Genomic DNA, 15,003 nt, shown 5'->3' on the forward strand with positions numbered 1-15,003 from the left:
CGAGGCCCCTTAAATGAAATCAGTGAGAACCGAGACGCTGCGCTCGTGAACACGCAACCAAGAAAGAGAAGAGACCTAAACAGAATATACAGGGTGGTCTACCAACCATGATAGATATTCATAGTAAAAAACGTAGGCCCCGGAGAGACATGCGATCAAGGGATTTCTTTCTGCCAATATCTTTTGCCACATATTGGTAACATTTTTATTCATTTCAATTGAAGGAAAGTTAATTTCTTGAATTGAACTCCGAAATTTCCCAAGGCAACCTAACGTTTTCTTTGCGGAAGTTGGTTCACCGTGGTCATTTTACTCAGTATTCGCCTCGATATCGAACTGTAGGTGGCGCTGCACATAATCCCACTCGTAATGCAATGGCGATTGCCGAAATAAATTCGCCGAAAATCCGTGGAAATGAGCCCTGGGCTCCGCCTCTTTTTTGACGGCTCGTAGTTTGAGCGCAAAGCTGCGAAGGAAGGAGGTAAAGGAGGTAGGAAGAGTAAAAACAAATGTGCTTTGCTGTTCTTGATTTCGGGTGACCTCTCATAGTTTCTGTTTACGGAACTGCCTGTCCCAGCAACATTGTAGCAGTCTCTATTGTTTTCCGAAAAGTGGTTGAATGGTGTGGATCCTACACGCAGGGCCGCCGATAAGGGGGGGGGGGGGGGCGAGTAAGGCGACCGCCTTAGGCCCCGCACACGAAGCCCTCAACAAGGGATTACTTTTTCTTTAAATATGAAGTATGCACTTAATCGTGTGAAACAGGCCCCGCGATGTGCCTTTGTCTCAGCCCCCGCAGACCCCTAGCACCGGCCCTGCCTACACCCCTGGATTAGCTGTCGTGTTTCGGCGCACTTCAGTTACAGTGCCTCCAGGAAGCGGAAGAAAGTCTCTCCCTGAATGGACAAAAGTAGAAGAAAACGGGGAAAAAGTTAAATCTGAAAAGTTATAAAGTAAAAAAAGGTAAGTGAAAAGTAACAAAGTTAAAAAAGTTAAAAGCTAATTTTGCGCGTTCCTGGGCTTTTGCAAACAGCCAAAACTACAAGAAAATAAACCGGGAGTTTTCCGTGTGACGTTGAATTCAGATTGTCTTTCACGTCACATCTGGTGAAAGTCTCTAAAAAATCCGAATAAAATTCTGTGGATAAAATAAAAAAATCCACCGGATAAAATCCATGTGGATTAAATCCAAACAACCCTGGGCGAAAGGGTTACAAGCCGTCGGGTGACCTCATTTTTGATAAGATAGCTCTGATTCCTGCACTCACCGTGCGTGTTTGTTCCGTGGGTAAGGCGTGTAACCCTTTCCCCCCTCGTGTGGTGTGTCAATGTAACCTCCTTCCTTCGCAGCTTTGCGCTCAAACTACGAGCCGTCAAAAAAGAGGCGGAGCCCAGGGCTCATTTCCACGGATTTTCGGCGAATTTATTTCGGCAATTGCCATTGCCATAGGTTGCCTTGGGAAATTTCAGAGTTCAATTCAAGAAATTAACTTTCCGTCAATTGAAATGAAATTAAAATGTTACCAATATGTGGCAAAAGTTAATGGCAGAAAAAAAATCCATCGGAGCGCAAGACCAGTCACACAGACTGGCTCCCTCTAACGTTTCACACGGTCTAAATTACTACTGCTACTACTACTACTACTACTACTACTGACTGACCGACTAGACAGACTAGACTAAGGCCCAGTTTCACCAACGCTGATTAACATTTGAACCGAGATCAACGGTCCCTTAACTTGAATTTAACGATTAACTGTGCTTCACTAAAGCAAGTTATTGTGACTGAAACATTCATCACGGCTTCAACTAACGTTTGTAAACAAGAATTGAGTGTTAACTTCAAGATTTAGCAGCCCTTGATCTCGGTTTAAAGTTAACCAGTGTTCGTGAAACCAGGCCTTAGAGACCTCGTATTGTCAACTGTAGGATGGGACAAGCGTAAGCTTGCCCTAAACAGACGAAGAGACTGAAACATATATATATATATATATATATATGTATTGGCATCATCGTGGAATACCAGCCATTACTGAGAGAGTGTATTGGCATCACATGGAAGGCCGGCCACAGGGGCAGCCATTTATATGTATTGGCATCATCGTGGAAGACCAGCCATATTGGCTGGCTCCCTTTAACGCAACAAACTCACTAGGCAGCCATTACTGAGAGAGAGATTACGCGTCGCCGCGTAAGTACACGGTACGGTGTCTGGACGTACGCATATATTCAATGCCAGACGCCCAATTTTGCTGGTGTGACGGGAAGCGCCATGAAAGGAACCGCTCGGCCGGAGGCTCTGGCTCGGCTACTCGGCTACGCCCCTTTGCGGTGCGGAACCACTGTTTTGAAAGCATTTGAATATCGCGGTAAGGTGCCCGGGGCCAAGCTCAACATATCAAAAGGTGCAGCCTAACCCTGGAATGATGTCCCCTTCTGGGGTCCTCTTATCGGTGTTATCTTCAACACGGGAAGTGTGACCCAAGCCAAGTAGATTACTGCAACTACATCAGTACTACGGCAACTTAAAGCAGCCTGGTTGCTTGTTTCTTGGTGCTTCAGCCAGATGTGGTTTGTGTTATTTTGTGTGTTTTCTACGATCAGTAATTCTGTCGGCAGTAACTCGTTTAGCAATTCCTTTTCTCAAGGGGAGGATACATGAGTTGTTGTCGCGGGCTCAGATACGCGAAGTACGCGACTCGGGCGGGCTCGATGTGCCCTCTCTGACGGCAAAGTGCCCAGCTGTAATCACCAATCTTCACAGCCTTGCACTCGCCCAAGCATTCCAAGTGTTCCTTGGAAAGACGTGGTAAAAGAGCGTGCGCCTTGTTTTTGGGACACTCCGTAAGTTGTTTTCTGGATCACGCTCCTCCTGACAATGCACACTTCTATACGCAGCTTTCCGGCTCTACGCGACCTGGGAGAGCTCGTACTCCGCTTCACATGTAGCCGTTCATGCTTCTCCTAATGACAGCACATTGTGTTACCACGCAGCGACATGGTCGAGCGGGTTAAGGCGTACGTCATTGATTGGTGGTAGCCAAGGTCATGCTGCATACTGGGGTGGTGGGTTCGAATCCTACCGCTGGTTGTTCCGTCTCGGGTTTTCCCTACGTGACTTTCTAGGCGAATATCGGCACAGTTCCCTTTGAACTGGACCGAGAGCTCATACTAATCCCTTGTCCTCCCGCTACTTCCTGCTGTCCTCTCTGCATCTCTCCACGTCTGTACACCGCTCATAGCAACAGTTGCTTCGCGGCGCTAACGCTGAATTGCAAAAAAAAATTAAAATGAAATACTTTGGTTTCCATCGCCGCCCTTGCTATAGCAACGCCACCTAGATACAGAATGCCTGCTTGTTGCATCCTCTCCCTCCTTCGCCACGTTGACATTTAAAGTCACGATTCGTGTGCAATACTGGGAATCACCGTCCCACGAATTCAAGGACTTGCAACCGATTGCAGATAACTTGGAAACTGTAGACCCGATTCTGTAGAAAAAAAAGTGTAGCACACTTTCCAGAAAATCGTTCTTGAGAATGATGTGGGACCATTTTGCGCTTCATTTGAAAATTTTTGCCAGTTACGCGGGGACGTTCAACTACTGCTCGTACACGACGGTGCTTCGACCGCCTCCATCGGTATACGACCGCTGAAAGCTCGTTCGTGATTGGCTACCGCCGTTGAAAGCACGATCGTGGTTGGCTGGCTTTTATAGTTATTACGCCACGACGAGTAAGCAGCTAGCACAGTTCCCTGAGAAGTCGGCCCAGGACGCACATTCCCCCAGAGCGTTGGTCGCGACGTTGTCCACCACTGTGAGGCCGATAGCGGTGAGCTCTTTCAGCAGTGTCACCACCACCACCACCGAATTGGTGTTGGCTATGGGCACCATGGAAGACTAAGTAGCGACTCTCTCGGACTCTGGCATGGTATGGCACGTACAAAAAACAATCTCCCTGGGGAGCGTTATTATCCGTTTACAAGATGAGGTTTTCCGTCGGCGTAAACAGGACAACCTCCATAAGTAGTTGTTGTGCTTGATGACAATGGGCACTCCTTCGACAGTTAAATATGTTTCCTAAATAGAGATGATCGTTTCATTTGCCAGGGAGAGCAAGAACACAAAGAGACATCACCCGTCCTTCTTGGGCGAGGATAGTAATGTTTTAACGATAACTTTATTTTAATGATGATGACTAGGGAGTTTGACCATTCAGGGTTGATACTCTAGCCCATTACTGGCGGTAATGTGGTGGTATGGAATAATGAATCGCCTGACGGTGAGGACAGAAGTCCTGTACGGTAGTTTTGACATGGAGAGAGGGTGAGAGTCTAGATGAGTTGAGAGATTGTAGCCTGTAGACTGCAGTGTAGAGACAGGCGGTTCGTTCCTGGCTGTGCAACAACTCTCCTCCCTTTGGAATCGCTGCTTGCTACCACCAAAAGCCGTACCGCCATCGATGCCTTTGAGAAGATTAAGCGTGACTTGGCTACTGCTACCCTTCTGGCACACCCAGTCCACGACACCCCGACCATCCTGCTGGTAGACGCTTCGGCGTCTGCTTTCGGCGCAGTCCTCCAGCAACAAGTCTCCAGCCAATGGCAACCACTCGCATTCTTCTCCCGCAAGCAGAAGGACAGGGAAGTGCGTTACAGCACATTTTCCCGCGAGCTCCTTGCAGTCTATCTCGCGGTGAAGCATTTTCGACATTTTCTCGAAGGCCGCACGTTCACCATCTACACGGACCACAAGCCGCTCACCTATGCTTTCTTGCTCAAAACGAAACGCTCATCTAGAGTATTATCTAGGTATAGATTTTCTAGGAGGGGGACTGCACCCAGTCCCCATGGGAAAGTTGCGAGGAGGCTGGGGCACCCTGCCGTCGGCGCCTACGGCTGGTGCTGGTGCTACGGTGCTCTACGAACAGATCGTACGCCAGTCAGTTTTCGACCCTTTAGAACCTGTTTTCTCCTATAAGTCACAAAATATAGCAGAAAAACAACGCTATACACATGTGCGATGGAACATAACCCGCTTTTATTTCGCTGCAATCAGCGTCTGCCGGATACAGCCTTAGGCTTAGCCCCTCCAGGAGGCTTGAACTTCGTCCCCGCGGACGAGCCGACACGGCCTGAAGCGAAGCACCCTGTAGATTGCCGTAGTTCGTGAACGAGGCGTTGGTAGAGTACACCAGGAGACTCCAGGATCGGGTTGTACACGTCCGTCAGCAATGGCAAGTCTTCCAGGAGCTCGTCGACTCGGGTGGCCACATCTGTCGGGACCTCGACAGCTGTCATTGCGCCAAAAGGCATCGGTAAGATGTATTCGCGGCGAGCCACGGAACGTATTATAAGAGAACTGGGAGAAGGAATTACCACGAACCGTTCTGTAATGGTAAGAGAATGTTTATGTTAAGCAAATTCACTTTGGCCGTCCGGTTGTTGCGTTCTATGGGGCTGCGTACCGCAACTGAAATGCTGTAAAGTAGGGCTGAGCTGGTTTAGACAGCCAGGCGCTACGTGATGGTCTGGAACCCGTAAAATCTGTTTCATTTGCAGGACGGCACCTGAAATACACCGAAGTCTGCAAGACTGCTTCGGGAAGTCGCGGTGCGAAGCCTTTTTTTTGTGTGTGTTGCCGAATAGTTTTACATGGCGCGAAACGTAAATTAATTTTTCTTCTTCAGAAGTATGACGCCATCTTGTGCGCAGACCGCCACCCATCTGGCAACATTGATGCTCCCAAGGTCGCTTTTCGTCTCCTAACCACAGCTGCTGGCAGTCGTCCATCGTGGGGCGGAGAGCGGAGACCGGGAAGGAGACGGACGTTAGGGCTCTCGGAGAATCCGAAACTGTCCCCGGGCTATTTCGAAAATTTGTGGAAACGCCCAACGAATTCACTGACAGTCAGCATTGTGCGTACTCATTCTTTGAAGGAGGTTGACGCAAAATAAAATAAATATCGTTTTTTAAGCAGGGATCGGAACCGGTATTTTTTTCGGACCGGTTCGGGTTCGGGTTCAGGCATATTGGTTCGGTTCGGGTTTAGCTCCGCTGAACCGAAATTATCAGCTTGAACCGGTTCAGGCATATCGGTTCGGTTCGGGTTCGGCTCAGGGAGAACCCCCCCCCCCACCCCCGCACATACACAGACAAAAAAAAAATCTGTCAGCGGTCGGGGCATTTACAGGGATTGGAACAGTTACTTTTTTCGGCCTCGGTTTAACCGGTCCACGGGCAGTAATTTTGCTACATGCAAGCAAGCTTACGCTCACCGTACACGATTGTAAGAGAAAGGTGTGAGATAACCGTTTCAGGTGAGAAAAAAAAAAAGGTCGGTCAGTAGTACAATTAATTCACCTCTGAACCGATTCCCGAACCGGTAACCGTATCAATTTTTTTCGGTTCAGTTCCGGTTCGGCTCAGGACAAGCAAAAAAATTGTTCGGGTTCGGTTCGGCTCGGGTTCGTCAGAAAATAACGTTTTTTTTCGGTTTTCGGTTCGGGTTCAGTTCCGGTTCCGATCCCTGTTTTTAAGCCTATCGTAGCGCTCTAAACTTCATTAGGTAAGGTTAGGTTAGATACCCACTGAACGCACCGGAAGAATCCTGCTCCACAAGTAAGAGGTGCTCCTTTCGGGCAAGTGAGGAGGACAATGCAGCAAAGAGCAACGGATTCTCTTCGTTTTCGCCTTGGCTGACCCCTCCAGCAGCTGGGAGCAGAAGCCAGGCCTCCCCGGGGAGCAGAGCATCGCAGATGGAACGGTTGCTCAACAGCTTCTTCACGTGTAGGTTGCCATAGGGGATGCCTTCTCCGTCAAAACGACGACTCCTGTACACAGTTCATTGCATTCAATGATCGATATGAAACGGGGGGGGGGGGGGATATGTTTATTATATATAAAAAAATAAGAGGGAAAGATTAGCCACCGGTATGGCGGCTTGCTATTCCCAGGAAAAAAGGGGAAAAATAAAGGCAAACAAAAAGAAAAACAAAGAAAAAGGAAAACGGGTCACAGAGCTAGGATATATGGGCAAACGGTGTCGAGGGCCACAAAAGTACAAGTGGACGAAAGTAGATGGGTAGAAATCCAGCGAACCGGTAGAGATGTAGGAAGGGTGTTGCCTCAGGACAGAAGCCGCCGATATTTCGAACAGAGACTGTTCTTCTTCTGGGCACCGTCCTCATCATGATGACGGTGCCCAGAAGAAGAACAGTCTCTGTTCGAAACACCGGCGGCTTCTGTCCTGAGGCAACTCCCTTCCTACAAGTGGACGAAAGGTTGTTCTCGAGAGAGAGAGAGAGAGAGAGAAAAAAAAGAAAGAAAGATTCCTGCGCTCCTTTAGAAATACCATGTGCCGTTGTGCCCTTCTCCAAACGTCTGGTGTGAAGAATGTGTTCTAAGGGTGTGTAACCAGACCAAGACCAAGCGAACCCCAAGGCTATTCCTTATCCTTATAAATACATTACCACACACGAATAGAAGTGGGAGTAATAAAGGTACGGCAGTGTATCTTTCGTTTGGTACGTCATGATGTAACGTACTGAGGAAGGAAAGAGATATTAAGGGAACATAAGAACGTGTGGACGGGTTGTTCGCGTGGTATGGTATGTACAAAAAGCGGTCGTTGTCCGGTACGTAAGATAGAGTTTCCGTCGGTGTACTATCTCCTCAGGTAGTGATCCTATACTTGACGATGATACACACGGATAAGGGAAGTGATAATAATGAGAGATTGAGCGGCTGTGCACTAAGGTTCTATAGGATATAAGGGCACTAAGGTTCTATAGGATGTAAGGGGCACTATAAGGTTCTAGGCAGGGCACAAAGGATATAGAGCTTGTGCCACAAAAGAATTAAATGCGGAATGATGATGCCATGAGGTGTCTCCCCGCTTAGCCTGCTCGGTGACACCACTCAGTTGATGTGGGTTGATGTGATTTGATGAGTTACCATGACACGCGCGCTAATGTAGCAGGATAGAGGTATCACAAGCGCATATTTCCTCACGCACCATTCATTGTTCCGCGACGTAGTACATTCAACAAATAGTAGGGAACTTCATCAAATATTGCCTTCCTCCATTCCACGGCACACGGAGGTCAGGAAGACATCGGGGGAAATTACAACACAAGTCCCATAATGAAGTATCGCTGATATTGACGTTTCAATCGTTCGTATCACAATGTGTTGACAAGTGTATGCAGCAAACTCATATCTATAGGGCATGTTCCCAGAATATGACAGTGTTCTTCTACCGCTCTTTTATTGGAGGCAGTTAAGTTTACCCTAGACCTGAGGCTTACTCGCTAAATATCCTGCTTTTCTATTATGTTTTGAAACGCGTTTTAAATGAAAAAAAAAACACATGTCACATTCATGTAACGTCATTTCATGTCGATAATGTCATGTCATGACATGTATATCAGCGCCCTCGTTCCGATAGTGTCATGTCATGACATTATTCGGAGCGAGGTTTTCCACTTCATGTGCGTGCTTACCCAGTGTCCCCTTGATGTCTGAGGACCAGCTCGCGGATGTCACAGTGTATGGTGGTTTCCTGGAAACAGACCTTCAATTAGATGTGTCACCTCTATGTTCGCACGTCACGATGAACACAACTGACGACCATTTCACATCACTTCTTCCATCTCCGTGCATTTTAGAGTCCGACATAAAAATCGGCATAAGTTCACATTGCGCGTGGAAATGCCGCGCATTGCAAAGTAAAATGATGACTACGCTACTAATGTAGTTACTCACCCTGAAGAAGAGACGCTTATATAGAACAATGATGTAACGATAAGATTGACTGAAAAGTTGTGACAAATTCAATATTCTCGCACCAGAGTTCCTATACCCTGTGTGCTGATCCCAAAATTGCGGAACGCGGCCAAGACCGCCGGCAACCTGATGGTAAGATACCATAGAACAAGTTGTTGTAGGGCACCATAGTACCACTTCATCGTAACGCGCCACGGTGTTTTGTTTGAGATTACAGTCAAACTCCTTTACAACGAAGCTCAGGGGACAGCAAAAAAAAATTCGCAGTAAAGGTATTTTCGTTCAAAAGGATGTCCATTATTGGACCTATAGGGCTCCAGCGGGACCGCAAAAAAAATTTGCTGTAGTGGTATTTTCGTTAAAAAGGTGTTCGCTATAAAGGAGTTTGACTGTATTCGTGCCCGCCTGGAGCGCCTTTTCAAAATCCCAGCAGACGACACACCAAATTTAGCGTCTTTCGCAGAATAGCGAATACCCACGCATGGTGATGGTAATGGTGGGGTGATGAAGAAAAAAGAAAAGAAAAAAGGAATGTGACTTCTTTCGATTTTAGAGGCAACGGCGTGTTACCAGACGTGGAATATGAGAGCACCGTTTAATCTTTCGTTTTAGATGAAGAAGACGAAAGAAGAATAAATGTAGAACAGCGACACTATAATAAGCAGAAGTAGTCGCTCGATGGTGAAGCACAAGCGTGCTGGGCTCATGACCCGCGGTGGGGGGTATATATAAGTTTAATAAACAGGAGGTGGCGTCCACGCAAGGAGAGGTCAGCCAGACCTATGTCGGCTTGCTACGCCTTGGTGGAGCAAAAAAAAGAAAAGAAACCGGCCGGTTTCTTTGCAGTGGTCTTCAACAATGCCCTGCTAATTTGCTTTTCTACAACGCAGCATAGGAGTAAAGACCATATATATGAGAGAGAAATTTCCCGGTAATATGTGAACCCAATAAAATACTCTGCATTAAGAAAAAAATTAAGAAAGCGAACAAAATGCGGAAAATGGAGCGTCACAATATCCATTACCTCGGAAAAGACGAGTTTCAACTGAGGTCTTCGAGCAGGGTGCAGCCAAGCCTTGAAGACAGCCTCAAGAGCGAAGGGGTCTGCCTGAAGACGGCGGACCCAAATGCGGCTCGTGAACGGAGGAGATGCTTCGGTCTGTGACGTCAGTGAATCGGGAGACGCTTCCGAGGAGGTCGGTTTCAATGTACACGGTGTCAAGTCGTACACCTGAAATTTATTTTAGTTCCAACTCATGAGTCACTCCAAGTGCCCGTCCCCTGCACTGTGGTGAAGCCATTTCGTTTGGTAATCACAAGACCCTGCACTTCAAGCACTGAACGGCACAAGAAGATTTTTAATGCAGAGTTGGGAAGATTCCGGAAATTCTGGAAAGGCCCCGCCAAAAATAAAGGAGATAGGGTACGTTGGAAAGGTCCACGAGGATCTGGGGGCTTAATCGCTCCAACGTCGTTACGGTCGTTACAAGCTAACGAGTGGCGGGAAATTCAAAAAAGGCGGGCGGGAAATTTAAAAAGGGGGGCACGTGATAGAACACGTGCTCGGCGCTCTTCGCGCAATACGTGAGGGGAGGGCCGTGGTACACGTCACGCGCAATGTGTCACGTGCCCACCTTTTTGAATTTCCCGCCACTCGTCAGCTTAACCGTAACGACCGTAACAACGATGAAGCGATTAAGCCTCCTGGACGTAGAAGTAGCCTTGTGGCTTCCAGTTTAATCTAATTCCTTGAATTTGAATAAGTACATTGATAAAAATTAAATTAACCTAATTAATTCATCCCCCACCAAACCGCAACGCCAAAACGCAACGCGAAATTTCGGTTAATCGAACATGTATTTCTTTTCTTTGCTTTTTCTTGCTTTTTTTCCACTGTGTAATACGAACACACTATATACCTTCAGGACCTGTCGCGTAAAATATCTCCTTTGGAAACTGCGATCTCTGCCGCCTCACCACAGCGACTTGCTGTCTTCCAATCTGGGGCGGCGAGCGGAGACGCGCGCTGTTGCTACAAGACAAATGCCAGAGCTCTCGATAACCTCACTCACTCTCTGAGAATCCGAAACTATTACGTTTTGCGGATTCTTTGGAATGTTGGTATACGTTTTAGGACGATGAATATCGCGTGACTGGGCGCCATACCACCTACCTCGAGTTCGTGAACGTGCTTCATATCTGGGTTTGATTGCAGTCCTTGAACAATGAAGCTCGAGCGCGTTGTCAAGACGGTCACGTCAAGGAGCGGAGTCTGAACCTTGTAGTACTCTCTATACTGCTTCATGATCATTTTTAGCAGTCGAGCCATCAGGTCCTTCTCAGGATTTTCGTCTGTGCCCTCACGACATTGAGTTTCCCTGGGTAACCTATCCAGTGTGCTCATTAATGTACGACTGCTCGTTTTTAAATTCTGAAGTGCAAAAACGCACTCTACAGTGTCCGAAAGGCAGATGAGTGCAAATGTGGATAAGCGTGGCGGCCCCTTAACGCTCATCGCTAGTGCCACAATTTTTGCTACGCTGTCGTAAATAAGAGAAAGGTGCTTTGATAGTCCACTAGTCACATCTAATACGAGAAAGTGAACCGAATATAAGGTTTTGCTGGTGTTTGAATCCATGTTTATAGTCCTTGCAAATATCCTGCGATCAACGACAGCGTTGTCACCCGAGCGTTTTTTGTCGTCTGCATGTGGTCGTCTGCTAGTGATCTGCGCAATGTCGGCGGGCGCGAGAAGCAAAACTCGTCATTTTCGGACGCGCTGTGTAAACTAAGGCTTTTCTATCAGTAATTACTAATTATCATTTCGAAAAAAAGTCGATGTTAACAGCATCGTTCGTCATATGTTGCTATGTTGTCAATTTTGTGGGACTGTGAATTAAGTGACGTCATGCTTCGAGTATGCCGTCGTTTAATGCGAGCAACGATGGAATGGAACGTCCCTGCGTGCTAAACTGGAAAACATTAAAATAAAGCTCAAAACCGTACCATATCTTTCTCATGTCCGATTTTCTGGAAATCATGTTTCACTTTTTGTCTACGGATTCATGTCTACAGGTTAGAAGTTAGCTGCTGTCATTTCCGTGTTCTTGAATTCGCTGAACGGCGAATCGCAATAGCAGACGAATTCTGACTATATACAGGGTGTTTCAAAAAACGTGTCATTCGGACTTTATAAAAAAACGGGGCGACGGAAAAATACGGGGTAAACGGCATTTGTGTGGCAACTTAATTTGCCACCTTGTAAAAATATCTTCATTTGATTTTAATTAAAAGAAACTGCATTCCTTTAATTGAACTCCAAAGTTTCCCAAGTCAACCTGACTTTTTTTTTTTTTTTTACAGAATTAGAGAGCCCGTAGCGAACCTAGTCAGATCCACCAAGAAATTCGCTCGATATTGCAAATGGAACTGCCCCAAAAAAGTCCCGAAATTGAGGCTTCAGAAAGCGAATTCGGGTGGTCATTTCGGAGCAACTTTTTTTGCCAGATCTCGAGCAGTCATGTTCGCTTAGTCAAAATGAAGCAAATCTTGCATGTTCGCGTGGCGCTTTCCGAGCGCTCGGAATTTGCTAGCTAGCACTTTTTTTGCCCGTCTCAAAACGATCGAGCAGCAGATTGCTCAACTGTATCCGGTGTCGTCACACCCGCACTGCAACGGTGGCGAGTGCCCTCATTGGCCCGCATGTTGAAATCACGTGGTTTAGCAGACGACAGAACTCGAAGACTTGCGACCGCGACGCCCCTAGCGTGATCGAAGTACCTAAAACCGCTAGATTCCTAGCAATCATGTTCGGGTGGCAACGGTCACGTGATCGAGCTTGGTCGCCGACCTAGCAATTTCCGAGCGCTCGGCCGTTTTGCTACGAAATGACCACCCGAAGAGTTTCGGGTATTCAACGGCGCACAAAATCAGTCGCATTGACGCGCGGAGAGCGGGACATGGTCCTGCCCCAATGAACCGGCGTGCAGCACAAGACATGCCGATAACAAGGGGGTGACATTCCACCATACGCTTGATAAGCGGCAAACAAAAATGATTCCGCCTCTTTTTTCCCGCCCTCTTATTTTCCGACCTTCTATCTTTCATGGGGGCAGGAGCATGTGCTGCTCTCTGCGCATCTTTGCGACTGATTTGGTGCGCCGTTGAATACCCGAAACTTTGAAGCCTCAATTTCGGGAATTTTTTGGGGCAGTTCCATTTGCAATATCGAGCGGATTTCTTGGTGGATCTGACTAAGTTCGCTACGGGCTTTCAAATTCTGCAAAAAAAAAAAAAAAAACAAAAAAAAAACGTTAGGTTGACTTGGGAAATTTTGGAGTCAATTAAAGAAATTCAATTTGTATTAATTAAAATCAAATGAAAATATTTTTGCAAGATGGCAAATTCAGTATTGCCACACAAATGCCGTTTACCCCGTATTTTTCCGTCGCCCCGTTTTTTTATAAAGTCCGAATGACACGTTTTTGGAACACCCTGTATGTCCACGTAGCGAAGGAGGGAGAGAAGGTTCCTCTTGATGGACAGCTTGGCACATGGAACATAGATATGGGGAACAAGTTTCAGGTCACGTTAAATCCAAAGCAAGCAATGGCTAATGGCCGACAGTTGGCAAAAGGTCGGGTGACAGTTGGCCAACGGTTCTTTAGACCATCCACCGTTGGCGCAGCACTGCACAGTGATAGGCAGAACGAGGATTGGAAAGCTGTCGGCCAGGGTACTGATCGGTATCAAGAAACGAGCTAGCACTTGCCATAGCTTAGAGGAATGTCTCGCCTTGAGGAGAGGGTAATCGGAAATGGTGTAGAGAGTTCGACTTTCGATGGACCAAGGGAATTTCTCAAAACTAAAGCAGTAAGAAATAAAAGCGCGTTACTTTCATGGCGAGTTAGTAGGACAGGCAATTCATCATTTCAGCGTTATTTGTGTACGCGACAAATTAAACTTAGGCACCTCACCCTTCATTTTGGCCCACACGCGAACAGGACTCTCGAATTTACAGAAGCTCGCGAGACAAGCTATGTATAGTATCTGTTTCTCCACAGGAACCACATCCCATTGTGAGTTTGGTCGTATTGTTGCCTCGGGCATCTTATGAGTTTTTCCAGCTTATGAGTAGTGAGTGACTTTTTCGGGTTAGTAAACCCGATTCCGCCCGGTTATTCCCCCTCGAACTGACTTCCGACCAATTCGGGTTAAACCCGATTTCTCCCCGAATTCCAGACACTATGAAACCCTCAAGTGACGTTTCCACCGAAGACGAACAAAGGTCGCCACGTGTAACACATGTAAGAATGGGTATACGTTCCCAGAAATACACCCGTGTGTGTTAACATTGTCTATGCCTTCAGGGATTGCCGCTGGAAGGTCACGATCCCGCAATAAAAAAAATTAAAAAAAGAAAGAGAGAGAGAGGGAGATTAGAAAAGGACTTAATAGACAAGAGGAGAAACAAAAGCACCCGATAACACCCGAAGGTACAATTATCGCCCGATTTCTCCCTGAATTAGAGATTTAAAAATGGCGCCCAATTTTTACCCCCGAATCTGTGAAAGTCATTTAACCCACAAAAGTCACTCCCTACTTATGAGTAGGGCCTGACTTTTTCGGGTTTTATTTTTGGCCAAATTCGGGGGGTAAATATCGGGTGATATTTTTCATTCGAAAATTCGGGTGTATTCGGGTTAAATCCCGTTACGGCATATTCTGTCGTCAGGAATTCGGGTGTATTCGGGTGATTTTTTTTTGTTTAATAAAAATTTGTCTTAACATGGAACTAATGTTTAGCAATGTTATCATACTTTATTTTAATGCACGCTTATGAGTGTGCCACGCGACCCAGATGTTTTGGGGTAGATTCGGGTTAAACCCGAATTTTACAGATTTCGTTCGGGGGGTAAATATCGGGCGGATACGGGTTTAACCCTAAAAAGTCAGACCCTACTTATGAGCTGTCTAACTATTGCCAAGCTTGGCCCAACCTTTCTTGCTTGGGGTGTCACATCGTCCCTGCTCCATTGCTGGTTCTCTGAGCAAAACCTCAGCATGTCGGTGATACCTGTAAAACGATACGCCGACGATAATACAACGGGGGCTGCAAATATTTCGCGGACGCGGACACAAGCTAGGAAGCTCGTGATCCATACCCACACCTAGATTACTTTCTAATTAGAGCGGTACTGCAGGGAGAAACGGCGAA

General features: G+C 46.8%; 1 protein-coding gene across 1 annotated transcript; it reads right to left on the reverse strand.

Moving 5' to 3' along the window:
• Positions 1 to 5,054: 5,054 nt before the first annotated feature.
• LOC135367529 (uncharacterized) lies at positions 5,055 to 11,376 on the reverse strand. The gene is made up of 5 exons (XM_064600825.1): positions 10,960 to 11,376; positions 9,811 to 10,017; positions 8,504 to 8,562; positions 6,600 to 6,832; positions 5,055 to 5,389 (listed from the first exon to the last, which is right to left on the reverse strand). The coding sequence occupies exons 1-5, from the start codon at positions 11,299 to 11,301 to the stop codon at positions 5,055 to 5,057; spliced, it is 1,176 nt and encodes a 391-aa protein (XP_064456895.1). The 5' UTR covers positions 11,302 to 11,376.
• Between the last annotated feature and the right edge of the window lie 3,627 nt (positions 11,377 to 15,003).

Source organism: Ornithodoros turicata, chromosome 8 (genome assembly GCF_037126465.1).
Source record: "Ornithodoros turicata isolate Travis chromosome 8, ASM3712646v1, whole genome shotgun sequence".
In the NCBI taxonomy this organism is placed as follows: Eukaryota; Metazoa; Arthropoda; class Arachnida; order Ixodida; family Argasidae; genus Ornithodoros; species Ornithodoros turicata.

Bases quoted from the DNA above. Each gene is read 5' to 3' on its own strand.
- LOC135367529 (XM_064600825.1), bottom strand. From the start codon at position 11,301: ATGAGCGTTAAGGGGCCGCCACGCTTATCCACATTTGCACTCATCTGC. The intron at 6,833-8,503 runs GTAAGCACGCAC...AACTGTGTACAG, and splicing joins AGACATCAAGGGGACACTGG to GAGTCGTCGTTTTGACGGAG. The intron at 5,390-6,599 runs GTGCGTTCAGTG...TTACCATTACAG, and splicing joins TGTGGAGCAGGATTCTTCCG to AACGGTTCGTGGTAATTCCT.